This window comes from Trachymyrmex septentrionalis, unplaced genomic scaffold, assembly GCF_001594115.1.
Source record: "Trachymyrmex septentrionalis isolate Tsep2-gDNA-1 unplaced genomic scaffold, Tsep1.0 scaffold14, whole genome shotgun sequence".
In the NCBI taxonomy this organism is placed as follows: domain Eukaryota; kingdom Metazoa; phylum Arthropoda; class Insecta; order Hymenoptera; family Formicidae; genus Trachymyrmex; species Trachymyrmex septentrionalis.
This window is the reverse complement of record NW_017304543.1, coordinates 181,505-195,398: the sequence shown is the minus strand read 5'-3', so window position 1 is coordinate 195,398 and position 13,894 is coordinate 181,505. Positions and strand designations below refer to the sequence as shown.

The following is a 13,894-nucleotide window of genomic DNA, read 5'->3' as shown; positions in this document are numbered from 1 at the left end:
TATATATATATATATATATATAATTATAATTATATTATAACTTTATTTATAGAGCCTTCAATTATATAATAGTATTTATAATATGGAATGGACTATGTTCAGCAATAATATAAAGAAAGGACTCTTAATGATCATGAATCGTGCTACGATACCAATTGAATTTACCAGCGCAGATATTATGCCGGTGAATCTTGACTCTTTTGTAAAGGTTTGTATGAAGAACTTATTCTTTGAATGTAATGCACATATGATTTGCTGAATAAATTTGTCATTAATTATATAAGTATTTAGGTGCTTAAAACGTCATATTCTCTTTTTAATGTAATGATACAGTCGCAGAAATAGTAAAATAGCCACAAAATTAAAAATTATTAATAATAAATATATATTGAATTTATTATATATTATTAACACATCAAGGATGACAGTAATTCATTAATTAATGCTAATAACAAATTTTTGAAAGAAAATGTTATAAAATTGTAAAAGTACATTAAATAATACATTAGTAGAGAAGTTAATACATTAGAGAAATGCGAGCAATGAGCGATGGAATGAGCTAAATATAAATAAATTACGGAAAATGATTATTTACAATAAAGTTATACAAACAAATACAACTATTGTAAACGTTTGTATCTCTATGTTTGTGACGTTTAGTTTCATCTTTTTTCTTGTGCATAATTGATCAATATCTATTTAGACAACAAAAAATCTAAATCAAGACTTAAAACATATGTTAATTACATATGTACAATAACATATACATATGTAATATATTATATTTATAGTTATTAAACAGATAACACGCATGAACACGATAAGATGCCTTATGTCTCGTTTTTAGACATGCGTGTATTGCGTGCTGTCTATGTAACTATTAATAAAACATGTTATACATATGTAATTAACCTTTTGTCTAATGTCTTTGAAATATTAAATTGCATTTTTAATATTACACTTACTTGATACTCTTTGGAAAAATGTTTTGATATATTTTCACATAATATTAAATCACATTATTTTTGACAAGAATGATTGATGATGAACAGAAATCATTAACTCGATTAAATATGCAAATATGTAAATTATATTGTTAATATGTCCGCGCGACGGATTTACGAGGTTGCGCTCGCGGACGCGCACACGCACCCCCGAACCACCGAAATGAACAATATGAATGTTAAGAAAAAGAACAAGAAACGTTTATTAATACAGAATACAGAACACCGCGGAAGATGTTAGATGGAGCAATCAAGAGTACGTCCGTACGCATCGACAGCTCACATCTAAATCTGATGATCTTGTTAGACAGACGAATGCTTAATCGTCTCCGCAACGCGTGCTCTTCGCTACACCACGGGCGTCGGCAAAACACGAACATAACACTATGTATACTAATATGTATACTTATATGTTTAAATGAAAAGATTCGTCTTTTATATAATAAGTAATTTTGATATTGATTGAATAGATCTGGGCTTATAGAGAAACAAAATAATATTTTCTCTCATTTATGTAGGACGCGGTACATAAATCGATATGTAACAAAGTTCTTAATGACAATGTCTTATATAGGATATATTATCCGTGGTATTATCTATTTTATTAAAATTTTATCGAGGCAAAACATAGTTTTTGATTCATTAAATATTATATATATATATGAAGAATTCTTTCTCGTATAGTAATAAAATATTTTATAATATTATTAATCAATACATATACTAAAGCGACATGTAAGTATAACCAGAGAAATAATTCGTAACATATCGATTTACTAATAAGAATATAAAGATTTTATTTATATTTTTACACTCGTAACTGTGTATCATTGTTCTACGAAGTTATGGCATATATAGAATGCAATTTTGTCATAAAGATTATTTATCATCAAATGACATTATATGTAGGAGTTATAGATTGATATTTATAATTGATTCTTATATTTAAAACTGTCTTAAATACAGTCTTAAGTCATGAACCAATCAGAGCCGATATCATTTTATTAGATTGATAAAATGTCGTTACAATTCACGTTAACTACAATAAGCATACATTAACACCCATGTTTTTCTTTGCATATATCATCGAAAATTCTTATAAATGTTGTTTTAATTGCTACGATTATCGTAATATATACATAAAAAGCTTAATATCGTAGAAATTATTACATCACTGTTAGACTAGTTTCTATACTTCACTTTCTCTCCGATGTTTGTTATGCTATGAATAGAAATCGATGAGGTACGTGATGTTACATGTCAAACATTGGATAGTAACAATAATCAAAAATACATTTTTGATCAAAAATACAAGAAGTGATGAATATTTCATAGAGATTCCTTACACCTGGTGTTCTATATTGATAAACCTTTAAAAGCCACATTGCTTTTATCCTGTGGAAATGTTATTTACTCCATCGCGTGACAAATATTGTAGCTTATCTATATCTTCCTCATGAAAATAATATTCCGCGCAAAATGGGTATTACGGTAATAATAGAGACACAAAAAGGGGTGTACTGAACGAGTACTTTACAATACCACAAAGTAGGGTTGTGAGGCTATAGACGTTCTGGATGTATTCCGATCTCTTGTAAAATTTGTCTATTGCTATTTGAAGTATGAATATGATGTGACCATACAATTTTTTTACGAACTGTTTAAATAGTATTATTTGTTAAGATATTTGCAATACATTTTTTATATGATATGTCAAGTGAGAATTGATCACTTAAGTATAACAAATATTATGAATTTATAAGTTTTATATATTACAAAATAGAATTGTATAATTATATTATGTTTATTTTAAAATTATAGCTTTTTTATATATCAAAATTTAATTTATTTAAAGACAACTTATTAGTACAAATGTTTTTACCTGCACAATGTCAATGACAATTGAACACTTAAGTAATTCAATTTTAAAGTCTATTTAAATGAAATTAAGCTTTATATAAAATATTTGACTGAAAAAAATTTTATTTTTTATTTTTTTTTATTTTAAATGTATATGATATTGAACGTACAAATAGATATAAATATAGATATAATACTATGAGTAATTCACGTATAGGCAAAATTAAATTTTAAAAAGTTTGAATGATCGTGCTGGAATTTACACTTACACTCTGCGCAGTCAGCGGATGCTGGCAGCCGCTTACATGGACATCGCTATTTAAATATATAATGTATAACAGTTATAGAATATTGTTAATTTGTCTGTTGTGTACATTTACAATATCGCAAGTTGTGAATATTATACTAAATATTAACAACTTTGACGAAATAAGCGATAATATATATATGACGTTGACGGTATTCATCGCAACTTATAAAATAACTACTATGTGGATAATTAAGGAACACATCATAACGATAATCAATGTTCTTACGGAAAAACCTTTCAAACCGTCGGAATCATGCGAAGAAATAATTCGACAAAAATATGACAAAATGATAAAGTAAGTATTATTCTCAAATTACACAAGTAAATTTATCAGTTATAATTTAATAATCAGTTTCTGAATAATCAGAATATTTTAACTCCATTATTGTATTGTGTTATTAAATACATCATAGCAATATAGAATGTTTATGAAATTAATATTTTAAATATCTAAATTAATTAATTTTAAGACAATATACATATATAGTGTTTAGCACAATATGATTATTTTCTGAACATAATTATTGAATGTTTTAATTATTATCTGTGTTATTTGTGGGATATTAATGATTTATAAGCATTCTTCCAATGCCATCAATATTCCATCAATATTCCACAAATACACATGTAAATAGTAATATAATTTAAGAAAAATAGTGCAATAAGAGTATTAAATAAACTTTTCAAAAACAAGTGGATGTAACAATTTTTTATAGCTGAATTAGAAAATATTTTTATAAGAAATACATTTTATAGGAAATACGCAGTATGGTATTATGGCCTCGTCCAAGTAACAGTCATATGCATAATTTTAAATGCTATCTTTATGGATTTTATAGAAGGAAACTTGACATACAAAGCATGGGTGCCATTCGACTATACATTACCTATTATATTTTTGTTGATATTTACTCACCAAATGATAGGTATGTCAATCTGTGCGGCTGTAAACGTTGCCTGTGATAGCCTGATATCCGGACTCCTGCAAGAGATTTGCTGTCAGCTTGAGATTCTGGAATACCGATTGACGAAAATCTTACACGAAAAACATATTCTTCGCGATTGTGTACGTCACCACAATCGTATATATGAGTTAGTTTTTAAAACCACTCTGTTATTTCAAAAATTTGCAATGTAATCACTCTGTGTCAAAATTGTTTGTACACGTATGTTCTTTGGAAATTCTCATCTTAAAATAATTCGGAAATTATTAAATCGTTTATCTAACAAAGAATGTCATGAAAGATACTCGATGATAAATGATTTTTGGAGTGATTAAAATTTTTTATTTAATCGTAGATACGCTCATGTAATAAATCGCAGGTTTGCGAAAATAATTGCTCTCCAGTTCACAGTAAGCATGCTAGTAGTGTGTGCTAATTTATATAAATTGGCTGCTATTTCTCTTCTGATGATTAATGGAAGCCTTGTAACACTAGTACTATATACGGCCTGCATGTTATCACAGATCTTCCTCTATTGTTGGTTTGGAAATGAACTCAAATTAAGAGTACATAATTTATCTACATATATTATGATCTTATATTTATATATAAAAAAATAAATTATTTTTTAATCTTTTGTAACTTTTTTTTTTGTAACTACTAGAACTTTAGTGTATACAGATTCAAAATTAAAAAGAAATATTATTACATAATACATGGTTCATCATTTTTAATAATACGCAATGCTTAAAACGTTTACTTACAGAGTACCAAAGTAGCAAACAGCATATACAATATAAAGTGGAAGGAGCTTGATAACAAAAGTAAAAAATCTCTTCTGTTAATTATGAGACGTTCAATGATTCCCATTGAATTTAAGAGCGCGATTGTCATTACATTAAATCTTGACTCGTTTGTAACTGTCAGTATTAGTTGATAATAAAAATACGTTTAATTTCTTTTATAAATGTTTTAAATAATATGAAATGCATTAACAATTTTTTTACAGTTGCTTAAAACATCGTATTCGGCTTACAATATATTAAAACGCGCTCAGCAAGATTGATAAACAGAAATTGTCTTTCATATTCCACGAATCGACACATAGGTACATTAAAGATAAATTATATACATATTAATTAATATCAATAATATAAATATATCATTAATACTATCTAATTTATTTTTACACAATATGAAATGTTTGCGGAAGCATTTATATACGTATTTTATTTGTGATGTGCAAGAAAAAAATGTTAAAATGAGAAACAAAATTAAAATAATATTACAAGGAATTTATATTATAGTAAAAATACATATTCTATCCAAATGAATAATGTTAATAAACTGTTCCGCTATTTCTATTATTCAATTTTTATTATTTCTCTTTGGATTATAAATATTTATAGGCTACATTAAAATTGTTGATTGATATTTTATTGTAATAAATAATATTGCAACTGTAAAAAATGCTTGCAAATAAATATATTACGATAAAAACATTTTATTATAACTATTTCGAATAACTATTAATATTTTCAGCATTTTTCTCATTTAAAAATTAAAGCTATTTTTCTACTCGCATATATGTATAGAAAATGTTTCTATATAAATGGTATTTGAAATACTGCTAAACATAGAATATACAAAGAAAGCATAAATACACTATCTTTATAATTTTTTTATATAAAATCTGGAAATATACAAAAGAAGTTTCATTTTCTAAATTTTTTAAGTTTATATTAAAGTTATCTCTTTTTTTTTAATGGTGCACTATATTTTCATTTTAGTACTATAAAAGCACAAAAAAGACAGATCCAATAGTCTCTTTAAATTGATTCTGAATGTGCTTCAATTTAATTCAAATGGCTTTTGAATCATTCAATACTGTTTTTTATATGGAAGACATTGTAGCTTCTATTTATATCTTTATTATTTCTGGTAATGAAATCAAGCTGAAAATAATTTTAGTTCTTTCATAATTATCAAATTGTCTGAAAAAATCAAGATTATACCGTTACAAAAAGAAAAAAATTGATACGTACTTTAATAGCACACTTTATCTAGGATACATCCAGGGGATATCCTTAGGGTGTTTAAGGACATACGGACATCCTCAGGAAAAAAATTTTAATTATTATCATTTATATCTATTTGCAATACCAATCAAATTTATCAGCGCAGACATTATGCTAATAAATCTCGGTATTTTCGTAACGATTTGTATGAGAAACTTATTTTTTTTTTTATGGAGTAAATAAACAATTCATTAAGTTTGATATTAATTCTATGTTTAGATACTTAACGTCATATTCATGTTTTGTCATATTTTATTTACATCACATATATGACGTAGCACAAGATTAAAAAGTGTTATTAATAATAAATACATGTTAAATTTATATTAATCGTACATCGCTAATGATAGCAATCAGATAATTAAGGTTAATAACAAATTTTCAAGATTAAATATTATAAAATTGTCAAGAAATATTAAATAATAGTTATAATAAAAGAACGTGTGCACGCGCAATGGAATAAATCAAAATGTAGGTAATTTTTAATATTTTAAAAAATGATTGTCTATACAATAAAAGTATATAAATATAACCTTACTTATTTTCCATTGTTTCTTTTGCCATAAATATATAAATAGAACAAAATGCGAATTGTCTTTTGTGCTAACAAGCCTTGCAATTTATGCAATGTTTTATTTTTTGTATTTTTCTTAATGTTTTACATGTATATATGATTGGATGAATTAATAATTAAGGTCGTTGTGCAATTAATGTTAAGCATGTATTAACACTCACACTTTTTGCATCAAAAATTTTTGTACAATATTGTTTTAATTGTTGCGATAACTATCAACATGTTATAAAAAGAGTTTTCGTAAAATATATTACGTCACTGTTAGCCTAGCTTCTAGTATAATTCACTGCTTCTCCGACATTTATGTTTCACTGGCCATCGCAAATGAATAGAAATCGATATGTAAAATGTAATGACATGTGCAGCACGTGATAGCATGTGAAGCACTGGCTAGCGACAGTAAAAAAAAAATATTTTTTTATCAAATGTACATACTATAAGTGACGCATGCATACTTCATAGAAGCAATTTATACTTCATATTTTATATTGATAAATCTTCGAAGAAAGAGTATATTAACTTATATCTCTATTTTGCCTTCTACCTTATGGAAATATCATTTACAATATTTACTCCATTATATGAAAGAATTGCAGTTTATCTACATGTTGTCTCATGGAAATATATAATATTTCGCGCCGTTGCAAGATCGGTATTACAATAATAATAGAGACAGATAAAAAAAGTTTGGCGGACAATCAGTAAGTACTGTGTATTGTCAGAAAGTGTTATCGAGAGTCTATACACATTTCGGGTGTATTTCGCTCTCTCGTACAATTTATTCATCCTATTTGGCACGTGAATATGATTTAGTCATATAATTTTTTCCGTTAATTTGTCTATAATTAAATAATATTAATTGCTTTTTAAGAAATTTACAGTAATACTTTTAATGTGATGTTAAGTAATTAATTGTGAGAATTAATCATATTTTGTAAGTATTAACATATATAAGTATAGCATATATTGTAAATTTATACTTCAAAAAATGGAATTGTGGAATTATATATTATGTTTATTTTAAAATTATTTTTTTATACATTTTTATAATAACATTGTACGATTTATTTGGAAATATTAAGAGAAATTTTTTTACTTAATGTCTGATATTAAACGTTTAAATTAGGAGTGGAGGATAAACCAAAAAGAAAAAAATGCCAATTTCTTTCATAAATTCTTTTACGAAAATTATTTACTTTAAAACAGAGTTTTAGCTAATATCCTTCATCCATATTACATTGTCCTACATATTAGTGAGTTGTGCCAGCGCTCTTTGTTAATATTTTTAACTAAAAGTTTTACGCTGATATATGTGTATTGATTAAAATCCTGCTTGAGTAAAGTTAACAGTTTTCGCAAAAAACAAATCCGTAAAAAATAGATACATATTTAAGCTTTCTGGATGTATACCCTTTTTTTAAATAATTTTGAAATCTTTATTTAAGTGAAGTTAAATTTTATATTTAAAAAATGTCAGAAAAAAATATTTTATTTGATATGTATGTATACAGAAAGTATTGTATTACACACGCGCGCGCGCGCGCGCGCACACACACACACACACACACACACACACACACACATGTACATACGTATATATAACACTTTCTTTTTAAATCTTATATGCAATTTTAACTTTACTTCTTTTCATTTTACATGTATAATATTGGAATTATGAGTAGACATAACACTGTTATAGTAATTAAAGTGTAGACAAGATTAAACTTTAAAAAATTCGAATGATCGTGCTGCAGTTTACACTTGTACTTTGTACGGTCTGCGGATGCTGGCAACCGCTTACATGGACATCGCAGTCAAAATATATAATATATAACAGTTATAGAATATTACTGATTTGCATAGCAAGTACATTTACACTATCGCAAGTTATGAACATTGTATTAAATATTAACAATTTTGATGAAATAAGCGATAATATATATATGACATTGGCGGTATTTATCGCGACTTATAAAATAGTTACTATGTGGATAATTAAAGAACATGTTGTAACGATAGTCAATGTTCTTAAGGAGGAACCTTTTAAACCGTCGGAATCATGTGAAGTAATAATTCGACAAAAATATGACAAAATAATAAGGTAAGTATTATTCTTGAATTATACAAACATAAAGTGCAACACAGTCATAATTCAATAAAAAAATTTATATTATAATTAATAATATAAATTTATATTATAATTAATAATAATTTCTGATTAATCAGAATGTTTTAGCTCCATCATTGCGTTATCAAATGCGTTATAACAGTATTTCAGAGAATGTAATCATATTTATATATTTTATTTAGTTAATACAATTAACATAATGTACATATGTACGGGAGAGTTGTTGAATGTGTATTGTTTGCCTCAATTGTTACCTCATCAATATTTTACATTATTATTTAATATAAAAACATTTATTAACAAAAATATGGAACAGTCATGGCCGAGAGTGACCTCCAACAGGTTTTGAACATCGTTCGTTACAAAATTAACAATAGAATATGTTATATAAATAGAATATAATTTTGTAAGGACTTTTCATGCAAAGCGAGGTCCATCCCACCCACCTCTTCCTTTGCCTAGAAGGGTCTGACTTTTCATGCAAAGCAGAATTATAGGGTGCCACGGTCTCCTGCGTATTGAAATATGCAATATGTTTCAAAACGACATAACAAATTTATATATTAAAAATTTAAACATGTAATAATAAACAATAAGAAACATCAAGCTACAATTTCCAATGTTTATTTGTGTACAAATCAGTATGAAATGGAACATACAATAAAAAAATTGCTTAAGTAGTACACATTCAGCGAATCTCCCTTATATGTATTATGTTTAACATAATTTGATCATTTTCTGAATACAATTATTTTAATGCTCCATTATTACGAGCATATTCTTCCGAATTATATTAATTTTATTATATTTTTATATCATATTGTTCGTGAAATATTAATAATTTACAGCAGAATGCTTCTAATTTATCAATATGTCACAAACAACATAGATATAAATAGTAATATAATTCGTAAAAATATAACAATATGAATAATATATAAGCAAACGCTTTCAGAACAAATAGACAACAATTTTTCATAGACATTAGAATATTTTCATAAAAAATATATTTTATAGGAAATATGCATTGTGCTATTACGGCCTTGTGCAGGTAACAGTCATATGCATAATTTTAAATGCTATCTTCATGGATTTTATGAAAAGAAATTTGACATTCAAAGCATGGGTGCCATTTGACTACACATCACCCATTATATTTTTTTTCGTATTCACTCACCAAATAATAGGTATGTCAATCTGTGCGATTGTAAACGTTGCCTGTGATAGCCTGATATCCGGACTCCTGCAAGAGATTTGCTGTCAGCTTGAGATTCTGGAATACCGGTTAAAAATCTCATATGACCAACATAGTCTCTACAACTGTATTCGTCACCATGATCGTATATATGAGTTAGTTTTTAAAACAATTTTATTTAAAATATTTGGAATATAATCATTACACGCAAACTTGTCTATTTGTACGTTCTCTTCTGCGAAATTCTCATCTCAAAGGAGTTCGAAAATTATTACAATTATTTATTTTATAAAAAATGTTATGAAAGATGATCGATAAGATTGATAAATGGCTTTAAAAGTTATATATAAAGAATAAAATTCTTTGTCTTTCTTTATTTAATGTTAGATACGCGCAAATAGTAAATCGCAGGTTTGCGAAGATAATTGCTCTCCAGTTCACAGTAAGCATGCTAGTGGTGTGTGCTAATTTATACAAATTGGCTTCTATTTCTATCGTAATGATCAATGGAAGTCTTGTTACTCTGATAATGTATACGGCCTGCATGTTATCACAGATCTTTCTCTATTGCTGGTTTGGAAATGAACTCAAATTAAAGGTATATAATTTATATAAATACACATATTATCTTATATATAGATATAAAAAATAAATTATATTTTTCGTTTATTACTATTAGAACTTTAAAAAAATAAACTTAAAAAATTGAAAAAAAGAAAAAGAAATATTATTATATAATACGTGATATATCTTTTTTAATGGGCAATATTTACATATAGAGCATTGGAGTAGCAAACAGCATATACAACATGAAGTGGCACGTGTTTGATAATAAGAATAAAAAAGCTCTGCTGCTAATCATGAGACGCTCAATGGTTCCTATTGAATTTAATAGCGCGGTTATTATTACATTGAGTCTTGATTCATTTGTGTCTGTCAGTATTATTTAATTATAAAAATGAATTTAGATTTATAAATATAAATTTAATATAAATATCAAGTAATATTAAATACTTAAAATCTTTTTACAGTTACTTAAATCATCGTATTCAGCTTACAACTTATTAAAGCACTCTTTACAGAATTAATAGAAAATGTTACCGTTTTATAAAGCGATATACAAAGTATGTTAAAAAATCAGTTAAAAAATATATTGAATAAATATATTAACATATCGTTGATATATATTGTATATATATTACTAAGTTATTTTTAAACAATATATCAAATATTTGCGGAAATACATGCTTACATTAGCATGTACTTTGATTTATAGTATAAGAAAAGGTAATAAAACAGGTATATATGCTTAGGACAAAAAACAAAATTAAAATGATATTACAAGAAATTTATATTAACAATAGACATATTCAAATTATAAAAATTTTGTTACAAACTTTTCCGAGATATTTCTATTTAATTTCTATTATCCCTCCTTAGATTACAAATATTTATTGCGTTAAAATTGTTTATTGATACTTTATTATAATAAATAATATTGTAGCTACCAAAAAATATTATGCATGCAAATAAATACTAATAGAAAAATTTATTATAACTATTGTAAATAACTATTAATATCTTCAACTTTACATTTAATCTAAGAATTAAAGATATTTTCTTACTTGTGTATATAAAGTATATATAAAGGAAGAGTAAATGTAAAATCTACATTCAACGAAGCACTTGATGATATTTCGACATGTGACAGCGAGTCGTAGACGCTAAGACAAAAAGTGTATTACCTTAACCAGACGTACAAACTATTAACATTAAAATTTCATTGTCATGAGCTATAGCCAACGATTTACAACGCAACAACCAAGATATTAATTTCGCAAACAGGTAGTAAAAATATTTTGTAATATACCATGGGTGAACTATATTAAAGGAAATGTAATTGTGGAAATATAGAAGACAAATAATACATCTTACTGGGGACAATTCAAAGAATTGTTATTCTTCCGTATATCTGTCTGTCTTTTCTATCTCGTCGTCTTCATAAAAATATTTATAGACAGTACATTTGTCTGATAAAGCATATACAATACCTCGAAACAATCTCGTGTCTTATTTCATGAAAATATTATTTCTCAAGAATGTCGCGTTACTAGTTTCGTATTATAATAATAATAACAGAAGTATGAGACGAGTAGAAATCAGAATTAGAAAATAGTATTGAGAGATCCGGTAGACATTTATACATTGTAATTTGAGAAGATAAAAAACGAAGATTTAATCAAATAATGTTCTCAAGAATTACCTGAGCAGTTTATGTTAATTTTAATAATGTGATAAACAGTTGAAATAAATGCAAGTAATATAAATTAATCGGGAAATCTTTGTAAGTGCGTGTAAAAATAAGGTTTTATAAAATTAATTTCAAAAAATTTCTTAACTTCTTTAAATTAGCATATTAGAATCATTCTTAATATTTTCTTCCTCTATCCTTAAAAAAAAAGAAATATTTCAACCATGATAAACAATAACGTAAATGTTAACTGAAAATTGTATAGGCTAATCTACATTAAAAAGAAGCTCAAATGCTGAAATTTTCACTCATGCTCTGCGCATTCGCTGGATGCTGGCAACCAATTACATGGACATCGCTATTTAAACATATAATTTATAAGATTTATGCAATATTTCTGATTTCCTCATTATATTTATTTTTGATTTCTCAATTTATAAACATTACATTAAACGTCGGCAACTCTGATGAAGTTACCGATGCTTTATACATGATGTTAACGATATTCGTAGCAGGCTACAAACAGGTTTATATGTGGGTAGACCGTAAGAATTTTATGATAATAATAAATATTCTTAACGAAAAACCTTTTGCACCATATGAAACACATGAAGTAATGATTCAAGAAAAATTTGAGAAACTGGTACAGTAAGTGTCATAAAATTGTGTAATTAAATGCATCAATTATTCCTCAATAAATTTCTAGACAGCAATATCTTGGCTTGTGTTTTTGGATATTTAATTATAGCATTAGTAATTATAGCATTATAGTGATTACAGCGCATCTATTTATATTACATAATAATTTGATACAGATAATGTAAATTACGTTTCATTTTATTAAATTTTTTATAGAATTATGAATGTTTTTACATTTGTAAATACCTATAGATAAAAAGTGTTATAAGTGATATGTACTGCAGGAAATATACAAAAAAAAATCGAGTTAATCTCGTGGAATTGTTGTAACAAATTTTATAATTATTTTATAGAAACAATATGCGAAGATATTTAATCATCGTCTTGATGTCAATCACATCGATAGTAATGATGTCTGTCTCCACGGACTTTATGAAAAGAAACTTGACATATAAGGCATGGGTACCGTTTGACTACTCATCTCCTGCTATTTATTTTATTGTATATATTCATCAATTAATAGCTATGTCAACCTCTGGTATAGTAAATGTTGCTTGCGAGAGCTTACTTTGTGGATTCTTACTTCACATCTGCTGTCAATTTGAAATTCTGGGATATCGACTGACAAAACTCACGCATCAAAATAGTCTGCGCGACTGTGTTCGTCATCACAACCGTATCTTTGAGTTAGTTTATTTAAGTAGTTCACATTAAAAAACAAAAGTTTTTTAATTTTTTTTCTAATTAAAAAAATTCAGATTGCACACAAAATAAAAATATGTTTTAAACAATTATTATTTATTTCTCAACTAGATAAATAATAATCAATAAATAAAGAAGATTTTACACTTTTTACTACAATTTTTTAATAATAATTAGAAAAATAAATAATTTTTTATTTATAAAAATCT

General features: G+C 26.1%; 1 protein-coding gene across 1 annotated transcript in view; it reads left to right on the top strand.

The window, feature by feature from the left end:
• Positions 1–11,043, top strand: part of LOC108745389 — a 13,132-nt gene extending 2,089 nt beyond the window's left edge. The window contains 8 exon segments of the mRNA XM_018481527.1: positions 3,082–3,469; positions 3,931–4,266; positions 4,474–4,684; positions 4,885–5,044; positions 8,658–8,871; positions 9,916–10,248; positions 10,481–10,691; positions 10,873–11,043. Coding sequence (XP_018337029.1) covers positions 3,082–3,469; positions 3,931–4,266; positions 4,474–4,684; positions 4,885–5,044; positions 8,658–8,871; positions 9,916–10,248; positions 10,481–10,691; positions 10,873–11,043 — 2,024 coding nt within the window.
• The last annotated feature ends 2,851 nt before the right edge of the window (positions 11,044–13,894 follow it).